Genomic DNA, 19,683 nt, shown 5'->3' on the forward strand with positions numbered 1-19,683 from the left:
GATATGTAGCACAATATCTCAAAAAGTTGTGGACATATTCAAACAAAACTTTGTGGCCAGGCCGTGTTTGTGACTAGGACTAATTGATTAGATTTTGGTGAAGATCTGAATCTGGACATGAAAAGATATATGCATATTTTTCAAAATAATGATTCTTCGCCTTTGAGAGATGGAGCAAAAATGATATACAGTACTGTATAGCATGATATTAAAAAAATTATGTACATATTTTGACAAAACTATATGGCCGAGTTGGTTAGGTGATGTAAACAAGCCGATTCAATACTGGTTCATGTCATGATCCAGATCTGACCCATCAGTGGGATACAAAGCGTAAGCTGCTCAGCCTGGCAGAGGTATGTGCTTTACCGAATGTCGTTCTCGTTTTGATCTTTTAATGACTGGCCCTCGTTTGAATTGGGTGTTTTTTTTTTCAGAACATTTGTGAATGCAATTTAGTTTTTCCTGGATTTAGAGGTAAATGCCATTTTGAAATGAGAACTTTAAAGTTGGAAAGTAGGCTAGATAAGCACTGTATGTTGACAGTCAATCTATTGTTATGACTTAGGCCTTGGGATATAGACTTTGAGCCTGACATTTTGTTTGATCTGGAGTTCCCATGTTTAAGGTTTGCATTCACCAATGCTGATCTGCACGTTGTTAGCAACTGCGTTCAATACAATTATTTCTCACGAAAGTGATCGTAACTCTCGGTGAAAGTCATTCATTACCTCTCTTCTTTTCTTTCTTTCTTTATTTTGCAGGATGAATTGGTTGTGTGGATGGAGGTTGGCCATTGTGAGACTGTACTGTACATGTATAGTTTTGCGATCTGCTGATGCAAAACTTGTGGAATAATTATTTGCATGACATAAAAAGGTGCAAAAATCGATCCCCTTAACTACAGACCTATCAGCTTGCTTCCAATCATCAGCAAGGTCATGGAATCCATCATCACAGTTGATATTAAATCCTTCTTTCCAATAACCTCATATCAGATCACCAATTTGGTTTCAGACCAGGTCACGACCTTGGACAAGCTTCTTCGACTCACCCAACAATGGATGGAGGTCCTCATTGTCAGACATGAGTTCAGGGCCGTCTCTCTGAATATATCTCGTGCTTTTGATACAGTCTGGCATCTGGCCTTACTCTCCAAACTGTCTGCCTATGGCATTCAAGGCCAACTCCACACATAGCTTCCTGACTTCCTAAATTCTCATAGCCAATGTGTGGCACTGAATGGAGTCCTTTTCATTCCCTTTTCCTGTCAAAGTTGGAGTGCCCCAAGGCAGTGATCTGGGCCCAGTCCGATCTCTGATCTTCATGAATGATCTCTCTGACTCTGGAAAATCTTCTTTATCTATTTGGTTGATGACTCCACCCTCGACTGTAACATCCCTCTTCCTTCAGACAGGCAGGCTGCAGCCTCTTCCCTCTCTTCAGACCTTGGAAAAAAAAGCACAAGCTGGTCAAACACTTGGAATATGTCTTTCAATCCTGACAAATTTTACTGGCTCTCTACGAAAGGACTCTATCCTTTGTTACACCCTGATCGCTTTGGTGTACAAGCTATTACATGAGCCTCCACTGTGTATCCAAAAAAACCTGCAAAAAGGTTGTTGCTGCGCTGCAGTATATTTGAACTTTGGACTTTTTTTTGAAAGGTCTGCACATAGCCATTTCAATTTTTATTATCATCCAGTCAACAGACTCGGCGCCATAATGGTTGGATTGTCCTCTGAATCTGGGAGGTTGGTGGTTAAAACCTTACTGCAGTGGAGAGTCATATCAAAGACTTTAAACATAGCGCATGGTCTTTCTTTGCTTGATGCTCAGAATTTGCAAAGGATAGAGCATGGACTACCAACCAGAGGTTGTTTTGCAAGAATCTTCAGGATTGAAGGAGGCACACTAACCAACAAAATAATATTTGTGTTGCAAGAGTGTGATTACTTTCAGGAATTTTAACTTTTTAATGAAATCTGCTTCTTTTTAATTATTACCTTTTTTTTCACCACCTGCAGGTTGTGGACAAAAAAAAAAATGAAACACCAATGTAAAGTCACTTAACGGGGCATTGGGCCACCACGTGCGGACAGTATGCCCTGTATGCACCATGGTTTAGAGCCCACCAGCATCTGACTTTCTCATGGAAGGATGGTGCTGCATTCCTCCTGCAGAATTCCAATCAACTCACACCTATTTGATGGAGGTGGAAAATACTGTCTCTGCCGTCATTCCAGAATATCCCATAAATGCTCTATTGGGTTCAGATCTGGTGACTGAGAAGGCCATGACGTATGGATAACATCAGTGTCATGCTCATCAAACCATTGGGTGACCACACGTTCTCTGTGGGTGGGGCATTGCCATCCTGGAAGACACCCCTCCCAGAGGGAAAGAAATGCTGCAACATGGGGTGAAGATGATTACTTGGTCCGATTAAGTAGCGATTGGCATTGACCTTGCCTTCTAAGGGATGACTGCACCCAAACCATGCCAGGAATATGTACCCCACATCATCACAGAACCACCAGAACCCTTCACTGTTGAAATCAAGCACTCAGGATTCTCGAGTTATTTTGGTTGGCCTCACACGTGCATTCATCTGTTTGTCAAGAACATTGTGATGGATGATTCATTGTGACATTTCTCCACTGCTTCGTAGTCCATTTCTTATGCTCTTTACACCACTGGACTTGCAAAGGTGCATTGCAAGGTGTGATGAGTGGTTTATGTACTGCAAGCCGACTATGGTATCGCACTTTGTGGCATTCTCAGCAGACTGTGTTTTGATGAAACTGGCTCTTCATGTCCCAGGTTGAAATTTACAGTCAATTGATCTGGAGTTTCTTACCTGCTTTGCCTTACACTTCAAATTAATGCATGGATATTATGATCCTGGAGTATGCGCTTCCACCCACTGTGGCACTTTGCTGATGATGTATTTCCCTCGGAGTTCCATTCCGCCATCACTTTCGACATCATTGCTTGTGAAACATCAACAAGTTGAGCTGTCTTTGTCACTGAAGCTCCAGCCAAATGTGCCCCAACAATCACCCTTCTTTCATGGTCATTGAATTATCTTGCAGTCATGCTCACCATAATTATTGGCAACCAGGCCTGTGCAGCATTTTTATACTTAACCTGAAGCATGCTGGGATGTTATTATACTTAACCTGAATCATGCTGAGATGTTATTTGCTTAATTAACACTTGGGCCACACCTGTGTGAAAGCCTTTGCTTTCAATATACTTAGTATCCCTCGTTTACCCAAGTGTTTCCATTTTTGTCCACTACCTTTATGTAAAACATAGTGTATTTGTGCATGTCTCTCCCACTTCATAAGGACGATTTGAGTAGGGTTTTAAAGGCCAGTATTTTTAAATGACTGTGTTCACTACAGTCTATTTTTGAGGATAACAAAAACTCAAAAAACATTTTTCATGTAAGAGTGATTACGCCTCTTCCATTGTAGCTGTAGCCAATGACTTGAAAACTGAGCCTCAAGGGTGATGTACAGAAATGTTTAAAAAATAAATACAAAACACAGGGAGGTGAGATTCGCTGCACATGATGTGTAACGCGCACAGAGTAAAACGAGTGTTCATTTATGTCCGTAGGATGTCTACGAAGATAAAAGTACACCATGCACTCGGCCGAGGATTCAGGCTTTGGCATGCTCATGAGGCTGTCCTGTCGAAATGAAATGTCCCTGAAGATGATGAAAATAGGATCGCATTTGCTCATGGAGTGTTTTAAAATAACGCTTTCTCTTGCTACGAAACATCATATCTTCCAGTCTCCTTGAATATTTCGAAGAAAAAATTCCAACCCATCATTGTTGATGGCTTTTATACTCGTTTTCCCATAATACTTGCACCATAAGTCACCCGTACAATATTTCGTGGAGAAGGGAAGGGTAATTGATTAAGGCTTCAAACACTGTATATTCACTTTTAGTTTTAGAACTTTTACCCTCTAATTGTTTGTCTAAGATGAGTCCATGTAAAATGTTGCCCGAAGGTAGACATAAGGTTCTGCTTTTAGACATGACAAGGGTGAGGTCTCATCTAATGTTCTTTTCTGTAAGCATGGGCAGTGTGGAGGGGTGATATGTTGCATTCCCCATAGCCAGCAAAGGTGGAGGGAGTTCACTCTTCCCAGCAGCTGTCTGTCAAAATTTGAAAGTGGCAGAGATTTGCTGAGGGCCTGGAACAGAGATTGGAGTAGGCGAGCTATTGCCGGCACCATGCCAGATTCCAAATTCCTTCCCTAACCTTAGTCGAATGTCAGGCCTGGCCAGCCGATTCATGAAAGACTTGGACGAAAACTTCCACTGTAGTACAGCGGCTTGGTTGAAAATTATAGAAGGATTGTTCCTTTGATGATAAAAGTATGCCACTTGGCATGATGTTTGAACATAGTCAAGGGAATATTTCTGGCTCGAAGGACATTGCAGATTTGCCCCTTGATCACTATGGCAGTCATTTTACAAAATGGCCACCAAAAACCTAGTGCTGGAGTCTGAATTTATCATATTGTTTGTTATTTAAGCAATTAATTATTTTTGTTGGCCCTCAAATCTACTGTGAACAATTTCAGATAATGGAGCCACTTGGAATTTCATCTCATTGTAGTAGTATAGGCTCTGGGGGTGGGGGGGGGGGGTTCATGTACATCTCTTGAACGGCAAAACTTGGTATTTTCCTGTTCCATATATTGAGACCCTCAGAAAAAGTTTGGGTAACACTTCCAGATCAAGTGCATTTTCTCTGTACAGCCAAATATGTGATTATGCCTTGATGCCAATGGACCAAAATGGCAAAAGTCAGGTTTCATGGAATAACTCACAGGTAGACAGCATTAGATTCAAATGTTACATTTATTTATCATGTTTGAACATAGCTAACATAATTTTTGCATGGTTCAATACAATAAACCTGGTTTTTATGCAAAAAAAATGCCTTGTTTAGCATATTTTTTCTCCAAAAATCCTCTCTGGTCACCTGTCCAAGTACAGTAATATACTGATCAGTGTGAGGAATATTTGAACGAAGATGGTTGTAGATCAGTTTTTCAAGAAGTTTGTTATTCTTGGAAGGCCAGAAAGTTTTCATATCTTTTGGCAGTGGTGTTGATGGCTCAACTGCACTGTATTCAATGGGTACAGTCTCAGTACGCCTCTTCCATTCACTGTCCTTCACAGAGGGGTCATCAGAATACATATCAAACAAGTTTTTTTCTCCAAAAAAAAAAAAAAAAAAAAAAAGTTTGAAAGTTGCTCAAACTTCGATCACATCTCATACACCCAATATTGTAGATAGAGTAACCATAATTGGCCAAAAGTTTCCTTATCAAGTCTATTGATCACTCCATGATTCATATTCATGCTCTCGGGCAGTATATAGTAACAGTAGGGTCAAATGTAAACAGAAGTCACCCCTCCCCCCAAAAAGCCGCTTTAACCAAATTTGATCAAAGGGTTCTAACTTCGAAAATAAGTGTGATAGGAAGTTGATTTTGGTGTCTATGCATAGGTTTTTGATACCAAAGAATTCATTGGCACCATTATTAGCCTTATTGTAGTGGACCTAACTTGCATAATTTCAAAATGGCTGCCAAACAAGCTCTCATTAAGACATCAGACAATAAAGACATGGTAAGTGTTGTATGAAGTCCGATTATGCATTTTATCTGGATCTTTGGTTTCACAATTATGATAGATAGTTGCAATAAATGTAATCATTGTACTTCTTTGAATTGATTAATTTGCATTAATCCAAGATGGTGGTTCAATAGAGACAGCTGAAGATGACAATGGTTGTTTGCATGCCCAGGCATCATTAATACCAGTCACGCAGATGTGATGGAGAGGATGCATGAGACTTACAGCCACAATGGACCGCAAAGAGTCACATATTCAGGAAATGATGAGATTCATCGAGGAGAAGGGGTCTCCTTTGTCTCTGGATGCTTCCCCAGCACTGCAAAACTTTGTGACAAAAGAAGTCATGTCCGAAGCCATCAGAAATGACATGCTTGATGCCTTCACAAAAGGAAAAGAAAAGTACCTGTCATTCAGGAAAGAGAGGTTTTTCGAGAAAACTACAAGAATCAGTGACACCATTCACTGTGCAAACTTCAAAACAATGAAAACCATCCGAAAAAGCCTGAGAAGACAATCGAGAAGACTGTGAAGGAGAGGAATATTGCAGAGAGAAACATTGAAGTTGCTCAGGAGCGTGGACTTACAACTGAGAACCTGTTAAAATATGATGTTGTACCCTCCCCCGTGTTGTTTGATGATGAAGGGATTATGACGAAACCAGGAAAGAGCCTGTTGATCAAAGAGTTAGAGATCCACCTCAAATCGGAAGACTACAGCTATAGTCATCAAAGCAATGTTTCATTTGTAGTGGACATCATGGCTACCATTTGAAAGATTAATGTTACCGGACCCGTGTTCAATGACCTTCTGTCTGATTTCATGTCATATACGGACATATATCGTCAATTTGGGCGATGTGATTATTTGTTATCCTGCCCCCCGGAGGGAGGGAGCGGGATATTGTAATCGTCCGGTTTGTTTGTTTGTCTGTTTGTTTGTTGGGTAGTCGATCTAGTCGAAAAACAAAAAATTCAAAAAATAAAAATTTAGAAATTTGTTCTACCCTTATTATCAGTATTTCCGTCGATATGTTTGTCTGTCTGTCCCTCTGTTCGATCCAGTGCTCCGTTAATACAATGGCGATTTCGAGGAAACTTGGTTGGGAGGTTCATACCATGACCTAGTTGTGTGCAAATGAGAACCGTTGCTATGGACCCCTCCGTTGCCTAGCAATGGCCGACTACCCATGTCCTCCTACCGGCTTGTTTGTCTGTCTGTCTGTTAGCAACTTTACGGCAAAACAGCTTTATATTAGCAAACACTATCAAATTTAATCCACAGGTGGGCAATGAACCTTGGATGACCCCATTAACTTTTGGGTCCAATTGGATCAAAGGTCAAGGTCACAAAAAGATCAAAATCGTTTTTCGCTCATAACTTCGTCAAAAATGATCTGATTTACTTCAAACTAAGCTTATAGTGAACCTTATTCTATTTGTCACTTATAATCCTACCCATTCCTATCGTGAAAAATGCATATTTGTGAAGATCGGTAGGGTCTGAAGTTTTGGGGGTTATGGTCATCGGTGAAAATTACAAAATGGGCAGGATTTGTTGTGCCTGGCACCACTTGTTTGATATGTATTCTGATGACCCCTCTGTGAAGGACAGTGAATGTAAGAGGCGTACTGAGACTGTACCCATTGAATACAGTGCAGTTGAGCCATCAACACCACTGCCAAAAGATATGAAAACTTTCTGGCCTTCCAAGAATAACAAACTTCTCCTTGAAAAACTGATCTACAACCATCTTCGTTCAAATATTCCTCACACTGATCAGTATACTACTGTACTTGGACAGGTGACCAGAGAGGAAGAGGATTGGCAATTGATGTATTAAAATTCACAAAGGTGGCCAGAACGCACTTGCACACCTTCAATCCACATTTGAAGAAGCTGATCTTCACATACTCCTTCATGTCCTGGACTCGATCAAGGAAGAATACAAAGTGTGTGCTGTCATCTCCAATGATACCGATGAAATTGTTTCCCTGCTTCACCACATGCCTGTCTTTCTCCCGTATAATCGAGAAGGGCTGTGGGTACGAGCTGGAGTTGGAGATAGCACACGGTATGTGCCCCTTCATACCTTGTTTGAGTGTATCGGATGTCACCTCTATGCAGTCCTACCTGCTGTACACAGCCTTACGGGATGTGATATCACCAGCAAAGTTGGGACTAAGAAGGCCGCTTTGAAAGCTGAACCAGAGAAGTTGCTGCAGCAATTTGGGACAATACCAACCATTTCCCCATCCATTATCAGGAATGCAGAATGTTACTTGGTCAAAGTGCTAAAATCAAGTAGTGATTCCAATAACTTTTCTGATTTGTGGGCCGAGGTCTTCCACCACACGAAAGGGAGTTCTCATCACAACCTACCTCCAACCAGGCAGGGACTCCTGCCACATATCGAGCGTAGTTTTTACAATGCGTACACCATCATGCATGCTTTGGAGATTCATCATGATCCAGAAAATGCGACATAATTCAAGCCAGAGGATTGTGTCTATGAGCACGACAAAGAACAGTTGATACCTGAGACATCATGGAAAACCCTTGAATCCCATTGGACGGTTGTCTGTTCATGCAGTAAGTGTGCCTCAACTTGCCCTTGTAGGACTGCTAATGCCAAATGTGTCAATTTCTGTCAGTGCAAGAAGGCATCCACCAGCACTTGCAAAAATCCCATGGCTTGATAAAGAATATCGAACTCTGTGATGAAAGTTGGTAATTGCAGCAAGCCTTTCCTCTGCCATGACAGTCTGTTGGCTTTCTGCACGGGTCACATATTATTCGTCACAGCTGAATCTGTACGTATGCCATCTTTGACTACATTAAATTTAGAAAGGCAATATTCATCATGCTCCTTGCTGAGATTCAGACACAAGGATAAAGCTGAACTTTTAGTGAAATTTAGCATGTCCCTATACTGTCTTTGCCAGAACTGTTTAGCAGCCATTTTGAAATTATGCAAATTAGGTCCACTCCATTGAGGCTAGTAACGGTGCCAATGAATTCTCTGGTATCAAAAACCTATGCATAGACACCAAAATCAACTTCTTATTACACTTATTTTTGAAGTTATAACCCTTTGACCAAATTTGGTTAAGGCAGCTTTTTGGGGGTAGGGGTGACTTCTGTTTTCATTTGACCCTACTGTCACTATATACTGCCCGAAGGAATGAATATGAATCATGGAGTGATCAATAGACTTGATCAGGAAACCTTTGGCCAATTATGGTTACTCTATCTACAAAATTTGGTGTATGAGAGGTGATCGAAGTTTGAGCAACTTTCAAACTGAAAGTGATAACAGCTTGGAGAAAAAAATATGCTAAATATGGCATTTTTTGCATAAAAACCAGGTTTATTGTATTGAACCATGCAAAAATTATGTTAGCTTATGTTCAAACATGATAAATAAATGTAACATTTGAATGTAATGCTGTCTACTTGTGAGTTATTCCATGAAACCTGACTTTTGCCGTTTTGTTCCATTGGCGTCAAGGCATAATCACATATTGGGCTGTACAGGGAAAATGCACTTCATCTGGAAGTGTTACCCAAACTTTTTCTGAGGGTCTCAATATATAGAACAGGAAAATACCAACCTTTGCTATGCAAGAGAGATGTACACGAACCCCCCCCCCCTCAGAGCCAGGACGATAGGCCATATTGAATTTCAAAATGGCCACCACCGATAATTGCCAATATTTCTTGATCTGAAACAACCACTGACTTGATTTTCCTGTCTAAATGTATGTTTTGGGTGCAAAATATGCTAAGCATCCAGATCCAAGTTGTTTCTCATGCTCACAACACTTTTGTCACGTACTCAGTATAAATCTACAGGTGTATTGTCTGCTTCCAGAACCTCACGGAAGCCTGAGATTAACAATGTTACTCTTAGTAGTGGCTGTGGTGGTGTATTGGTGGTGGTGTAATCTTGTTTCCTTTCAACCTGCTCAATAACAGCTATTAACAATGGCCAAAGTCTATAAGGTGATGGACCCACAGAAACCTGGTACTTTAGGCACACAAAGTCTGCAAATAGACTGGGAGAAATTTATTTTGTGTCAGAAGGACAGTTCTGAGGTACTCTGATATCCAGCTTTGTCCAAACATGGGGCAGAAAGAGCTGGATACAAGACAATCACCTCAAACTTCTTAGGGTTCCAAAAGATTGTATGTTTGCCTATGAGCCTGCAGTTTTCTTGGCTAGATGATGGAGAGGTTACTGAGAAAACTCTTCAGAACCACAGTGCCAATGGCATGACTCATGCAGGCTGCAGTACATCAAGACAGAACTCCAGAGAGCAGCAAAGAGGAAGACATCATGTGAAGAGAATGCTGATCCCTAAAAAAAGTTCACTTGGCAAAGCATGGGACATTCCAGCTCTTCAACAGCCCAGTGTTGATTTTTTATGTGACAACCAAGCAGGTAGTGTACCTCTACACAAGGCTTCAACATTTGAACTTGATAAACGTGTCTGAAAGTGTGCTCTCAAACTAGAGGACAAGCCATTGCTGGCCAAACTTAGCACAGGAGACCTGATCAGTTCTGAGGTACTCTGATACTCAGCTAAGTCCAAACATGGGGCAGAAGTTGCTGGAGGAGGCTAAATATCATACTCGGTGTTTGACCTTCCTCTACGATAAAGCAAGATGGCTGCTGCAGACATCGACCATCATCCCCGATCCACAATTGCACACAACTCTTTCCATGGAACTGGGATATCACTGTTCCAACACCCAAGCAGTGAGTCCAGAGGTGTTCAATGTGCTGTCCTCAAGCAAATCATGACTTTCCCACTGCTGGTACCAAAAGAACTCTCTCCAAACTACCAGTCATATGCCACCGTGCCTTCTCTCGCTCTTGGAAAGTGAGATGCACCTGTGGCAAAACTTGATGGCCCCATCAAATCAGACTGTGAGCTTCTACATCAAGCCTTGCAGAAGGAATATAGGTATGTATGTTTGTATGAGCACCTGGAAGGCAGTAAATGAAGTTACACCAGTTTTCTGCACCTTAACAACAACAATGGACTCCACAGATGACTGCTTTGAAACACTGGAATGCTTTGATGTGCTGCTGTATGACTGCACCAGCAGTGTCGACTTTCATGAATGGGGATGGCAGCGAAGTAACACAGGCACCTGAGAACCAAGGTGGACATCCCTGCCCAAGGCCACTGATGCACGTCAAGAACTCCTTTGATGTGGCTGTAAGGCTGTGAAGGACACGCAAGTGTCTCAAGGCTGAACTCAAGTGCACTGCTCTCTTCCAGTGTGGTGGACAATGTGAGCATGAATGACTGCACAAGCATGGTGAGAGGCATGCACCATCTTACTGTTGGAAAATGGGTTACAGTTCATTCAGACTACTAATTGCTGTAAGACAAAATACATTAATAAAGATGTCACACACTTCAGCCACAGCTCTTCAGTTAAATGCCAGCATTAAAGAACAGTAGATGTAACACTTAAATTAAAATTCTCAACCCCACAAGTAGTCACCGTATAGCAGATATGTGGAAAAATTGTAGCCGATAGTGCCATTTTTCAAAATGGACACCATGGCCGCCACAGACCAAATCTGCAATGCCCTTTCACCAACAATATTCCCGAGGATATGCCCTTACATCATGCCAAGTGGCACGCTTTTATCATCGGTCACAATTTTGTCACCTGTCTGCTATACTTCTGGCAAACCCCATAAAACGGGGGAATAATTGTAGCCGTTAAAGAAGGAGAAGAAGAAGTCCTTGTGCAAGAAATTATTTTGTAAAGAAACGAATGTACCTCAATTTTGTCAATTGAAAAATTGGGTTCCGTTTGGGTCCCAAGAGGGTTTAAATATTGTAACTTTATATGATAAATGACATGTGATTGGCCCAACTGGTTCACAGGACTGCGGCAACTGCTCTACAAAGACCTGTGAGGACAAGATTTATCTTGGCTATCTTTGAGTTTAAGCTCTAGAGTGTGGCAGTAGCCATTGCAAGTGGCTGTTTCCATTGCGACAGCTGCCGTCCATGCGACAAAACATGTACTCAACCACTGGTGCAATTTTGTTATAATTTGAGGCATCCCTCCGTCAAAGTATGTCCACTTTCATGTATTTTGTTGTATAACAAAAATTGCAAATGTATACTGGGAGTTGCACAATTTTTGTAAGTTGTACAAAAATATATAGAACAACTGCTTTAATGATTTAGCACTCTACTCATAGCACTTTAGCTCAGACAGCGATGGAGCCCCAACGAGATGACGCAATACACGAAGCTCTATTATCATTATGCCAGCAATGGATTTAACAGTATGGAACACATTTACTGCACAGGAAGATGGTGCCATATACAATATGTCTAGCCTCGACCAAGTGCAATGCAGCTTCTTGCAGCAACAGTACGGGATAAAGAGGGGTTTTTTTACTCCTTTATTTTGTATTGAGCGACAAATCTGTAACTCAGATGGACATTTCAGTTTAAGTTGCAGAAGAGCCGGCAGCAAATCACATGACCAATGAAGTGCCGATACTTCAAGTGGAGCCAAGGTACGACACTGTGCTTTGGACATTTTGTTGGCTCTTTGTGCACAGCTCGCCCTTTAGCCATGGAATAGTGTCCACAAGCAGGAAATTATTGCATGCTCTTTCTGATTTGAGCAGCATGGTGAGGGAATGGGTTGCCATGTTACAATGCTCTCATTGGTATAGACTTCATTTACCTAGGCTGCTCAGGGAAGAGATTTCCGTACCCTGCGACAGAGTGGTTGCCTGTCCAGGATTGGTTCTCGGCCCCGGAAATGTTCATCAATCGTCACGAATGCCGTTACACTCCATCAAGAGTATTGACCCTTGGAATTCTGATTTGGCGACAAATAGGAAGTTTGAGGCAAATCCTCGGGTCAGGCTCTACAACGATGAACATAATTTTTTCTTGGAGTCAAAAGCAAGCATTGTTAAGGGTTTTTTTGACATTATTGGATTGTTTCAATAATCATTTCAATTAGCTCATTGTCAGAGTACATGTTTAGGTTTGGTCATTTATTTCATAAAACATCATTATTAATCCAGAACATCCTGGAACCTACATGCTCGAGGTTGGGGAATTCCCCAACTTGTTTTTCTCATCCTGTATGCTTTTAGTGTTTAAAAACAAAACAAAACAGAGCCGAGGATGTGAGAATAAATGGTGTTAACTGTGTATGTCGCTCATTGGTTTAGCACCTGAATCTGTTGGCAGTATAATTTTGAGTGCCGGGAAGATGCCGCAACCACTCTACAAATGTGATTCATTGGGGAAATATTTGCAATGGCTCTGCATTATCAAGTTGTACTGTATTTTGGGCAGCAGTAACAGTATTTGTGCCAGTTGCTTCGCAAATGTTTCCTGCCTTTGTTTTGTCTGCTATTCATACTCTTATTTGCAGTAATGCTTGTGGTATGTATGTAGTGATATATTACATTGTTGCAATAGCATTGATCTAATGACTAAACGCACTGCATTGCCGTTGCTAAGTGATGGTTTTTCTGCATTTGCATATTCAACCAAACTCTTTCATGTCTGGAAAAGGTTTGTTTGTAATTTCATCTCTCTCCTCACGATATGATGGGCATATTTTTGAGGCCATTATCTATACTGATATCATCCAGTTTGGTAGTGTATCATAAACACCACCACCACCACCACCACCACAAGCACATGTTGCTGACATCTTAGGTCACTGCTCTTCTTGTGCCCGGTGAAATGGCATTTTCAAACCTGTGGTTTGCTGTATCTTTGGTGTGGCTTTGCTCAGGTTTACCTTTTTATTTTCTGGTGTAAGAGTTTGGTGGGTGGGTGGTGATTGGTGAGTGGTTGCAACTACATAGTTGTGTTAACAGGATTTTGTTGTATCTTGTGCAGCCCACCAACTTTCTGGTTGTGACTACCCTCAGCCATGTCATCTGCCAGATCTCATCATGCTGACACCTTTGTGGGTTACAGCAAATCTCAGCTGCAGGTCACAGGTGAGCAGTGCTGTATTATACCGTCACAGCCACGGTGCAACGTGACTGCCTTGTTTACTATGGAGTAGCTTAATTCATTGTTATGAATATTGGTTGTGCCAATTATGGAGATACATTATTTACAATCAGGTCTATATGAGGGGTAATCAAAAGGTTTTTTTTTTTTACTTTTTCATGAACTTGAATTCCAGTGTCAGCAGGAAGCGAAAGCCAACCCACCACTGGGAAGAATGTGGTGGAACTGGCTGTAAACTGCAAAGAAATTAACGAAAAGTGGGCGGAGGTTGTGGCAGGGGTAGAGGAATTTTTTGTATTGAGTTATTCGTTGAGGTTTTTATTTATTTATTTTTTTGTAAGGTCTTGCAAACATCTGTAATTACATGTCCTGCATAATTATTACATGGTTAGTTTGTTATTGTGATTGAGGCATACTATAATAATAAGTAAACCTGTTTTGGGGCAGATTATTGCCATTCTACCACCTATTGAAGTCCAGCATTTTGAATATTCCAAAGTGACATAAATTAGTGGTACTGTTACATACTCGACAAAAACGCCAAGCTTTCAGAGTTTGTACTTAAATATTGTTTCGGAACCAGTGTCAGGAGTTACCACGAGGGCATTCCTCGGACCCACTCCCTGATCTCCGGATCTGAGGCCACTGGCCATGGATATCTCCGTGGTTGCTGGTCAACCACAGACTCTTGCTGATTTATATATTATATCTTTTGCTGATTTATCTATATATTACTAAAAATCTCATCTTTTATGTATGTATGTATGTTCCCGAAATACAGCCAAAACGGTACACAATAGCGCAAAAATTTTAGGGGCACCTTACTTACCATTTGCCTGCGGTGTGCAGTATCAAGTTTCATTCAAATCGGGAAATGAAAAAAATTATTGAAAAATTAATTCCCGATTCAGTCAAGTACTCTTCTGGAGAATTTGATCATGCAAACAACCTCAGCGGTATATTTCGCTGGAGCTATCCTTTTTTTTTCTCAATTTTTTTCATCAAGCGCTGTCACAATGGGAACCCAACAGGTTCACGGGTCGTCTAGTTTTTTCTATTTCCGTGTTTAAAATAAAATCTTCGAAGTGATCAGAAATAGATTTCACCAAGATTTTATTTTAAAGACAAAAGTATCGAAAAATCAGTCAAAAAAATTTCACTCAGAAAATTTTATTTTAAACACAAAAGTTTCTGTGTGTATATGTGTATGTGTGTATATGTGTATATATGTGTATTATATATATATGTATATATATATGTATTGTTACGGTTGTGGAAATTCGCATCACACCATAAGGAGTCCTCAGGTGAGATATCTCGATAGGTCCGTGTGTAGTTAGCTCACACCCGTTGTATAGAGGGAATTTATGTGATCCATTCGGGCTGCGATCCTTCAGTTAGCCATTTTTTCTTTCTCTATTATTATTTTCGACCATTAAACCGCCAACAACGCAAACAGCCATTACCCTTAGCTTCACAACTCCATCCCGCAAACTTCGCTTCACCCCCATTCCCAAACGATACCATAACCATCAAACCACCACCGAAAACCCTCCACCCCCTTCGCCTTTCTCCTTCACAACCAACAACCGCACCACCTGTGAACACTGAACGTCGGGTTGTCTAGGGCCCGTTCAGCGATTGGTGCCAAACGCACCGAGCCGCGAGCGCGAATGGCGGCCTTTCCGAGGGAGAAATTCGGATCCAAAATGATTCACGCCCACTTCCCCTCCGTCCAATGGGCAAGTGCGAGGAGGCTTGGCCCCGCCTCCAAGCGCGTGTATGTGAAGTCCGTTTATGCAGATATGCACATCAGGGAGGTTCACGCCCCTTTTTGCCCGACCCTAAGCGTGAGTTGAGAGCGTGAGTTGGAAACGTGAGTTGGGAGAAGAGCGGGGCAGAGCTGAGTGGAACTGAGAGAGGGTGAGTTGAGCTTGGAGAGAAGTTGCGGAGGAGTTGCAGGGAAGACGGCGGACGGCGACGAGGTCGCGGTGTGGGGGTCGCTCGACTCGTCGCGAGATCCAGGCCGGCCAGCCATACCCCTCTCCCTGAGCATCAACAATTTCCCCCCCCCCCATTCGCCCTGAGATAGTGCCGAGCGGGGCCCCCATTCCCCCCCCCCCACCCTAAACGTGGTGCCAACGAGACCGCTCGCGCGGAGCACGCCGGAGAGGACTCGCCGACCACGCGCCAGGGCACGGAGTCAGAGCGCAGCGGCACGGACATTGCGGCTTGCCCGCCATCGCGTCATGAGGACGCGGGTAAGACCTCCCCGGTCTCGTGGACCTGGCCGATCTTCTGGGATCCACGTTCATTTGGTCTACAGGCCTGTCTGCCTCCTTGCCTGTGAGGGTGGCTTTCTTCCTTTGCTTTTTGCGTAAATGCTTGTGGTGGCGCCGTCTTTCAAGTAGAACTGTGTAAGTGTTGCCGTGTGTACGCGTGCAGTCGGTTTTAACTCTGCATTTGCTTTTGTTGCATATTTGTATGGCCGTAAATATGTGCTTGTCTGTGTGTGTGAATAAAATGCTTGCTTGTTGAACTGTTCCCGCTCTGCTTCGTCTCCTTCCTTTTTATTGACTCTCCATCCTGCATCGCGTAAGAGATTCGTAGTGGGTTTAAAACGCCTGGTAATTAATCGGAACCGTCAAGGCCGACGATAACTCCGCTTGGTTATCCTTGTAATATGGAACGAACCGCTTAAGCGGTTCGTGTCCGGAGTCGGCCTGTGGCGTGGTACGATCGCCCGGTCGACCACTCGCGCAGGTACTTAGGTAGGTCTTAGGTCTTAGGTACTTAGGTAGAATTTGGCGAGCAATCCTATCCTGCGTGGGTGACCAATTGGCACGATCGTGGTGAGGTTAAACCCCCACCCGTGACTGGCTCCGGGCAATAGTTCCCGGAGGGTCACGACTGAATTGTCCGTCCGGTGGGCGACGTGCCGTGATTCGAGTTACTTGGCCGATCGCACGCCGGCGGGTGCGAATTCGCAACTATGTATATGTGTGTATATATATATATATATATATATATATATATATATGTATATGTATGTATATATATATATATATATATATATATATATATATATATATATATATATATATATATATATATATATATATATATATATATACAGTAGACTAGGCGTAAGTTGGCAGTGTGTAACTCGTCACTTTGCCTACGTCGGCAGCATCAAAAAGTCCAGAATTTATCTAATGTTAAATCCCTTTGAATAAAGTCTGTAAGTCGTCAGATGTTGTCCGTTCCCGCATTAAGTCACCCTCATGGACAAGGAGGCAGACAGGCCTGGAGGCCAAATGTGCGTGTGACCTGGAGGAGCGGCCAGGTCCGCGAGACCAGGGGGTCCTACCCGCGTCCTCGTGACGTGTTGGCGGGCGAGCTGCAAATGTGGTCGCGCGGCTGTGCCCCGACTCCGTGCTCCTTGGCGGGTTTCGTTGGCACGATGTTTGGGGTAGGGTGGGAATGGGGCCCCCTTTTGCACTATCTCAGCGCGGGGGAAAGGGGAAATTGTTGATGCCCTGGGGGGGAAGGAGAATGGCTGGCTGGCTTGGGTCCCGCGACGAGACGAGCGATTTCCCCACACCGTAACCTCGTCGCCGACCACCGTCCTTCTCGCCTCGGACCCGAACTCCCTTGCTTGCAGTTCCACTGCGACTCTTCTCCGTTCTGCACTCTCCTCACCCGACCGACCCGACTTTGTTTTCCAAACTCTCCCCAGCCGACTCCAGAACCCAACTCTTCATTCGCCTTGCGCTCACCTTCTTATAGGCTGGCAGAAGCAGCTAATATGCAAATATTCGGATCAGAATGACCTCGGGGGCGGAGCCACGCTCGCCCATTGGTCGGAGGAAACAGGGGCGTGAATCTCCCCTGATCCAAGAATTTGCATATATTGACTTCACACACGAGCGCCTGGAGGCGGGGCCAAGCCGCCCCGTGCTCGCTAATTGGATGGAGGAAAAGTGGGCGTGTAGCGTTTTTGATCCGAATTTTTCCTCGGAAAGGCCGCTATTTGCGCTCGCGGCTCGGTGCGTTTGGCACCAATCGCCGAACGGGCCCGAGACAGCCTGACGTTCAGTGTTCACAGATGGTGCGGGAATGGCCGTAGAAGGAGAGAGGTGAAGGTGGTGGAGGGTTTTCAGTGGTGAGGGTTGATGGTTATGCTGCCGTTGGGAATAGCGGTTATGCGATGTTTGCGGGATTGAGTTGTGAAGGTCAAGGGCGTGGCTGTTGGCGTTGTTGTTGTTGTCTGAGGGTTGGAGCGTGGTTGTAGTTGGTGACTATGGCTGGCGTGGTGGTCAAGGTGGTTGTTGTGTGATGGCGGTAGAGACGTGGTTCGTTCAAAATATTGATAGAACAGAAAAACGGCTACCTCAAACGTCACAGCCCGGATGAATCACGTAAATTCTCTCTCGACGACGGGTTTGGGCTAACTACACATGTACTTAGAGATATCTCACCTACAGGTCCTGAATGGTGGTTTGTGAATTTCCCCAGCCGTAACACTACCCCCTCCCCTTTTTACAGACTCATCCCGATTCGTCAAATTCTCGTTTGCCATCATGTGTAGTTCTCTCCGAGTACGTTTACCTACGGATCCCTGAGTGCGACATTCATGGTATTCGTGTCCCCAAAATAAATAACCTGAGGGCTGAGTAACTAACTCAACAAACCCACTCACACGGAGGACTTAAATAAAATTGCTGGCGCTAGACAGAGATGTCGGGGGCGCACTCATATGTACAGTACATCTTAACCTTTGCTTACAAATTTTACACTAAACCATGGCCCAGGTTCAATGGACTCTGCAAAGAGAAAGCAGTTAGCAGGGAGCCAGGCTGCTCACATGCAGTCTCTGGCTCACGAACCAATGCAGGTGACAGGGAACGTGGCCGGCTGCTCACACGCAGTCCACGCCTCCCCCTTTTAAATGGGTGCAGCGAGCAACTGCGCATGGGCTGCGCAAATGCAGTGTCCTTGTGCGGCTGCCTACAGGGCAGTCCCTGCGGCACAGTGAACGGTGCGGACTCAAGCCGACACTACCAAGGAACGGTGGATGGATGGATGGATACAACACAGTGCACGGGCCGCCACTGCAGGCCCGTGTTGTAGCTGCCAACAGGACAGTTCTAGCAGCTTGCAAACTGTTGCTTGATGATCCTGGTGCACATGGCAATGGACAAGGGGGGCAAATCAAAACAGAACGGGGCAAAATGACGAGGGCAGTAGGCATGGCATGGCAAAGCAGGGCCACTGCAGCAAACAGCCGGCAGATGGTCGACCGGCACAGGCCTTGAAGCAAAACACAGCCAGCCGATGAAGTTGGCCGGCACAGGCCTTGAAGCAAAACACCAGCAGACGATTCGGCCGGCACAGGCCTTGCAGTAACACAGCTGTTGACTATCCGGCCGGTACAGGCCTCGTAGCAAAACAGCCAGCCGATGAAGTGGGCCAGCCTTTGCCTTTCAGTGGAGGTTGGTGGAGGGAGTGCGGTGGTGCTGGCCACTCGGAAGGCGGGCTCGGACCTACCCTACGGTCTCCCTCCCAGCCTATCGCCTTTGCCTGTCACTGTCCATACCCACTCCCTTAATTTGTAAAACCCAATTTAGCCCCAACTTATTTTGTTGTTGTTTTTATTTTTACTTCCCCACTATAAATCGTCCCCTAACCCCCTTTACTGTCTCTGTTCGGCTCACCTATCGTCTCCTAGCCTACTCCCAACCCCTACGTTCCCTTCCCGGAGGGGAATGAGGGAGAGCTAGTGTCATGTGTCGAGGCCCAATTCAATCCTCAGGATGGCCTCCCCAGACTTCAGCGATCTAACCCAAAGTGGGTCCAGCGGCCCACAACGAGAGCGAAGGGATGGATGGTGCAGAGGGGTACACTTCCTATCTACCCTAACCATTTAACTGTTAAACTACCCCGGGGCTTCCAACAAGTGCCACTCGCTTAAACTA

The 19,683-nt window shown here is 43.9% G+C and overlaps 1 protein-coding gene across 4 annotated transcripts in view; it reads left to right on the top strand.

Moving 5' to 3' along the window:
* The window catches only part of LOC147021754 (NEDD4-like E3 ubiquitin-protein ligase WWP1), a 153,798-nt gene that overhangs the window by 30,612 nt on the left and 103,503 nt on the right, over positions 1-19,683 (top strand). For 3 of the 4 annotated variants that reach the window (XM_085892034.1, XM_085892037.1, XM_085892035.1), the window contains exon 2: positions 13,586-13,689. The exons of the other annotated variant lie outside the window; for it this stretch is intronic. In XM_085892034.1, coding sequence (XP_085748160.1) covers positions 13,620-13,689 — 70 coding nt within the window. In that variant the 5' untranslated portion in view covers positions 13,586-13,619. The remainder of the gene's footprint in view (positions 1-13,585; positions 13,690-19,683) is intronic. 4 annotated transcript variants of the gene reach the window in all.

Source organism: Eptatretus burgeri, chromosome 8 (assembly GCF_056783735.1).
Source record: "Eptatretus burgeri isolate ZD-2024b chromosome 8, Ebu_testis_v1, whole genome shotgun sequence".
In the NCBI taxonomy this organism is placed as follows: Eukaryota; Metazoa; Chordata; class Myxini; order Myxiniformes; family Myxinidae; genus Eptatretus; species Eptatretus burgeri.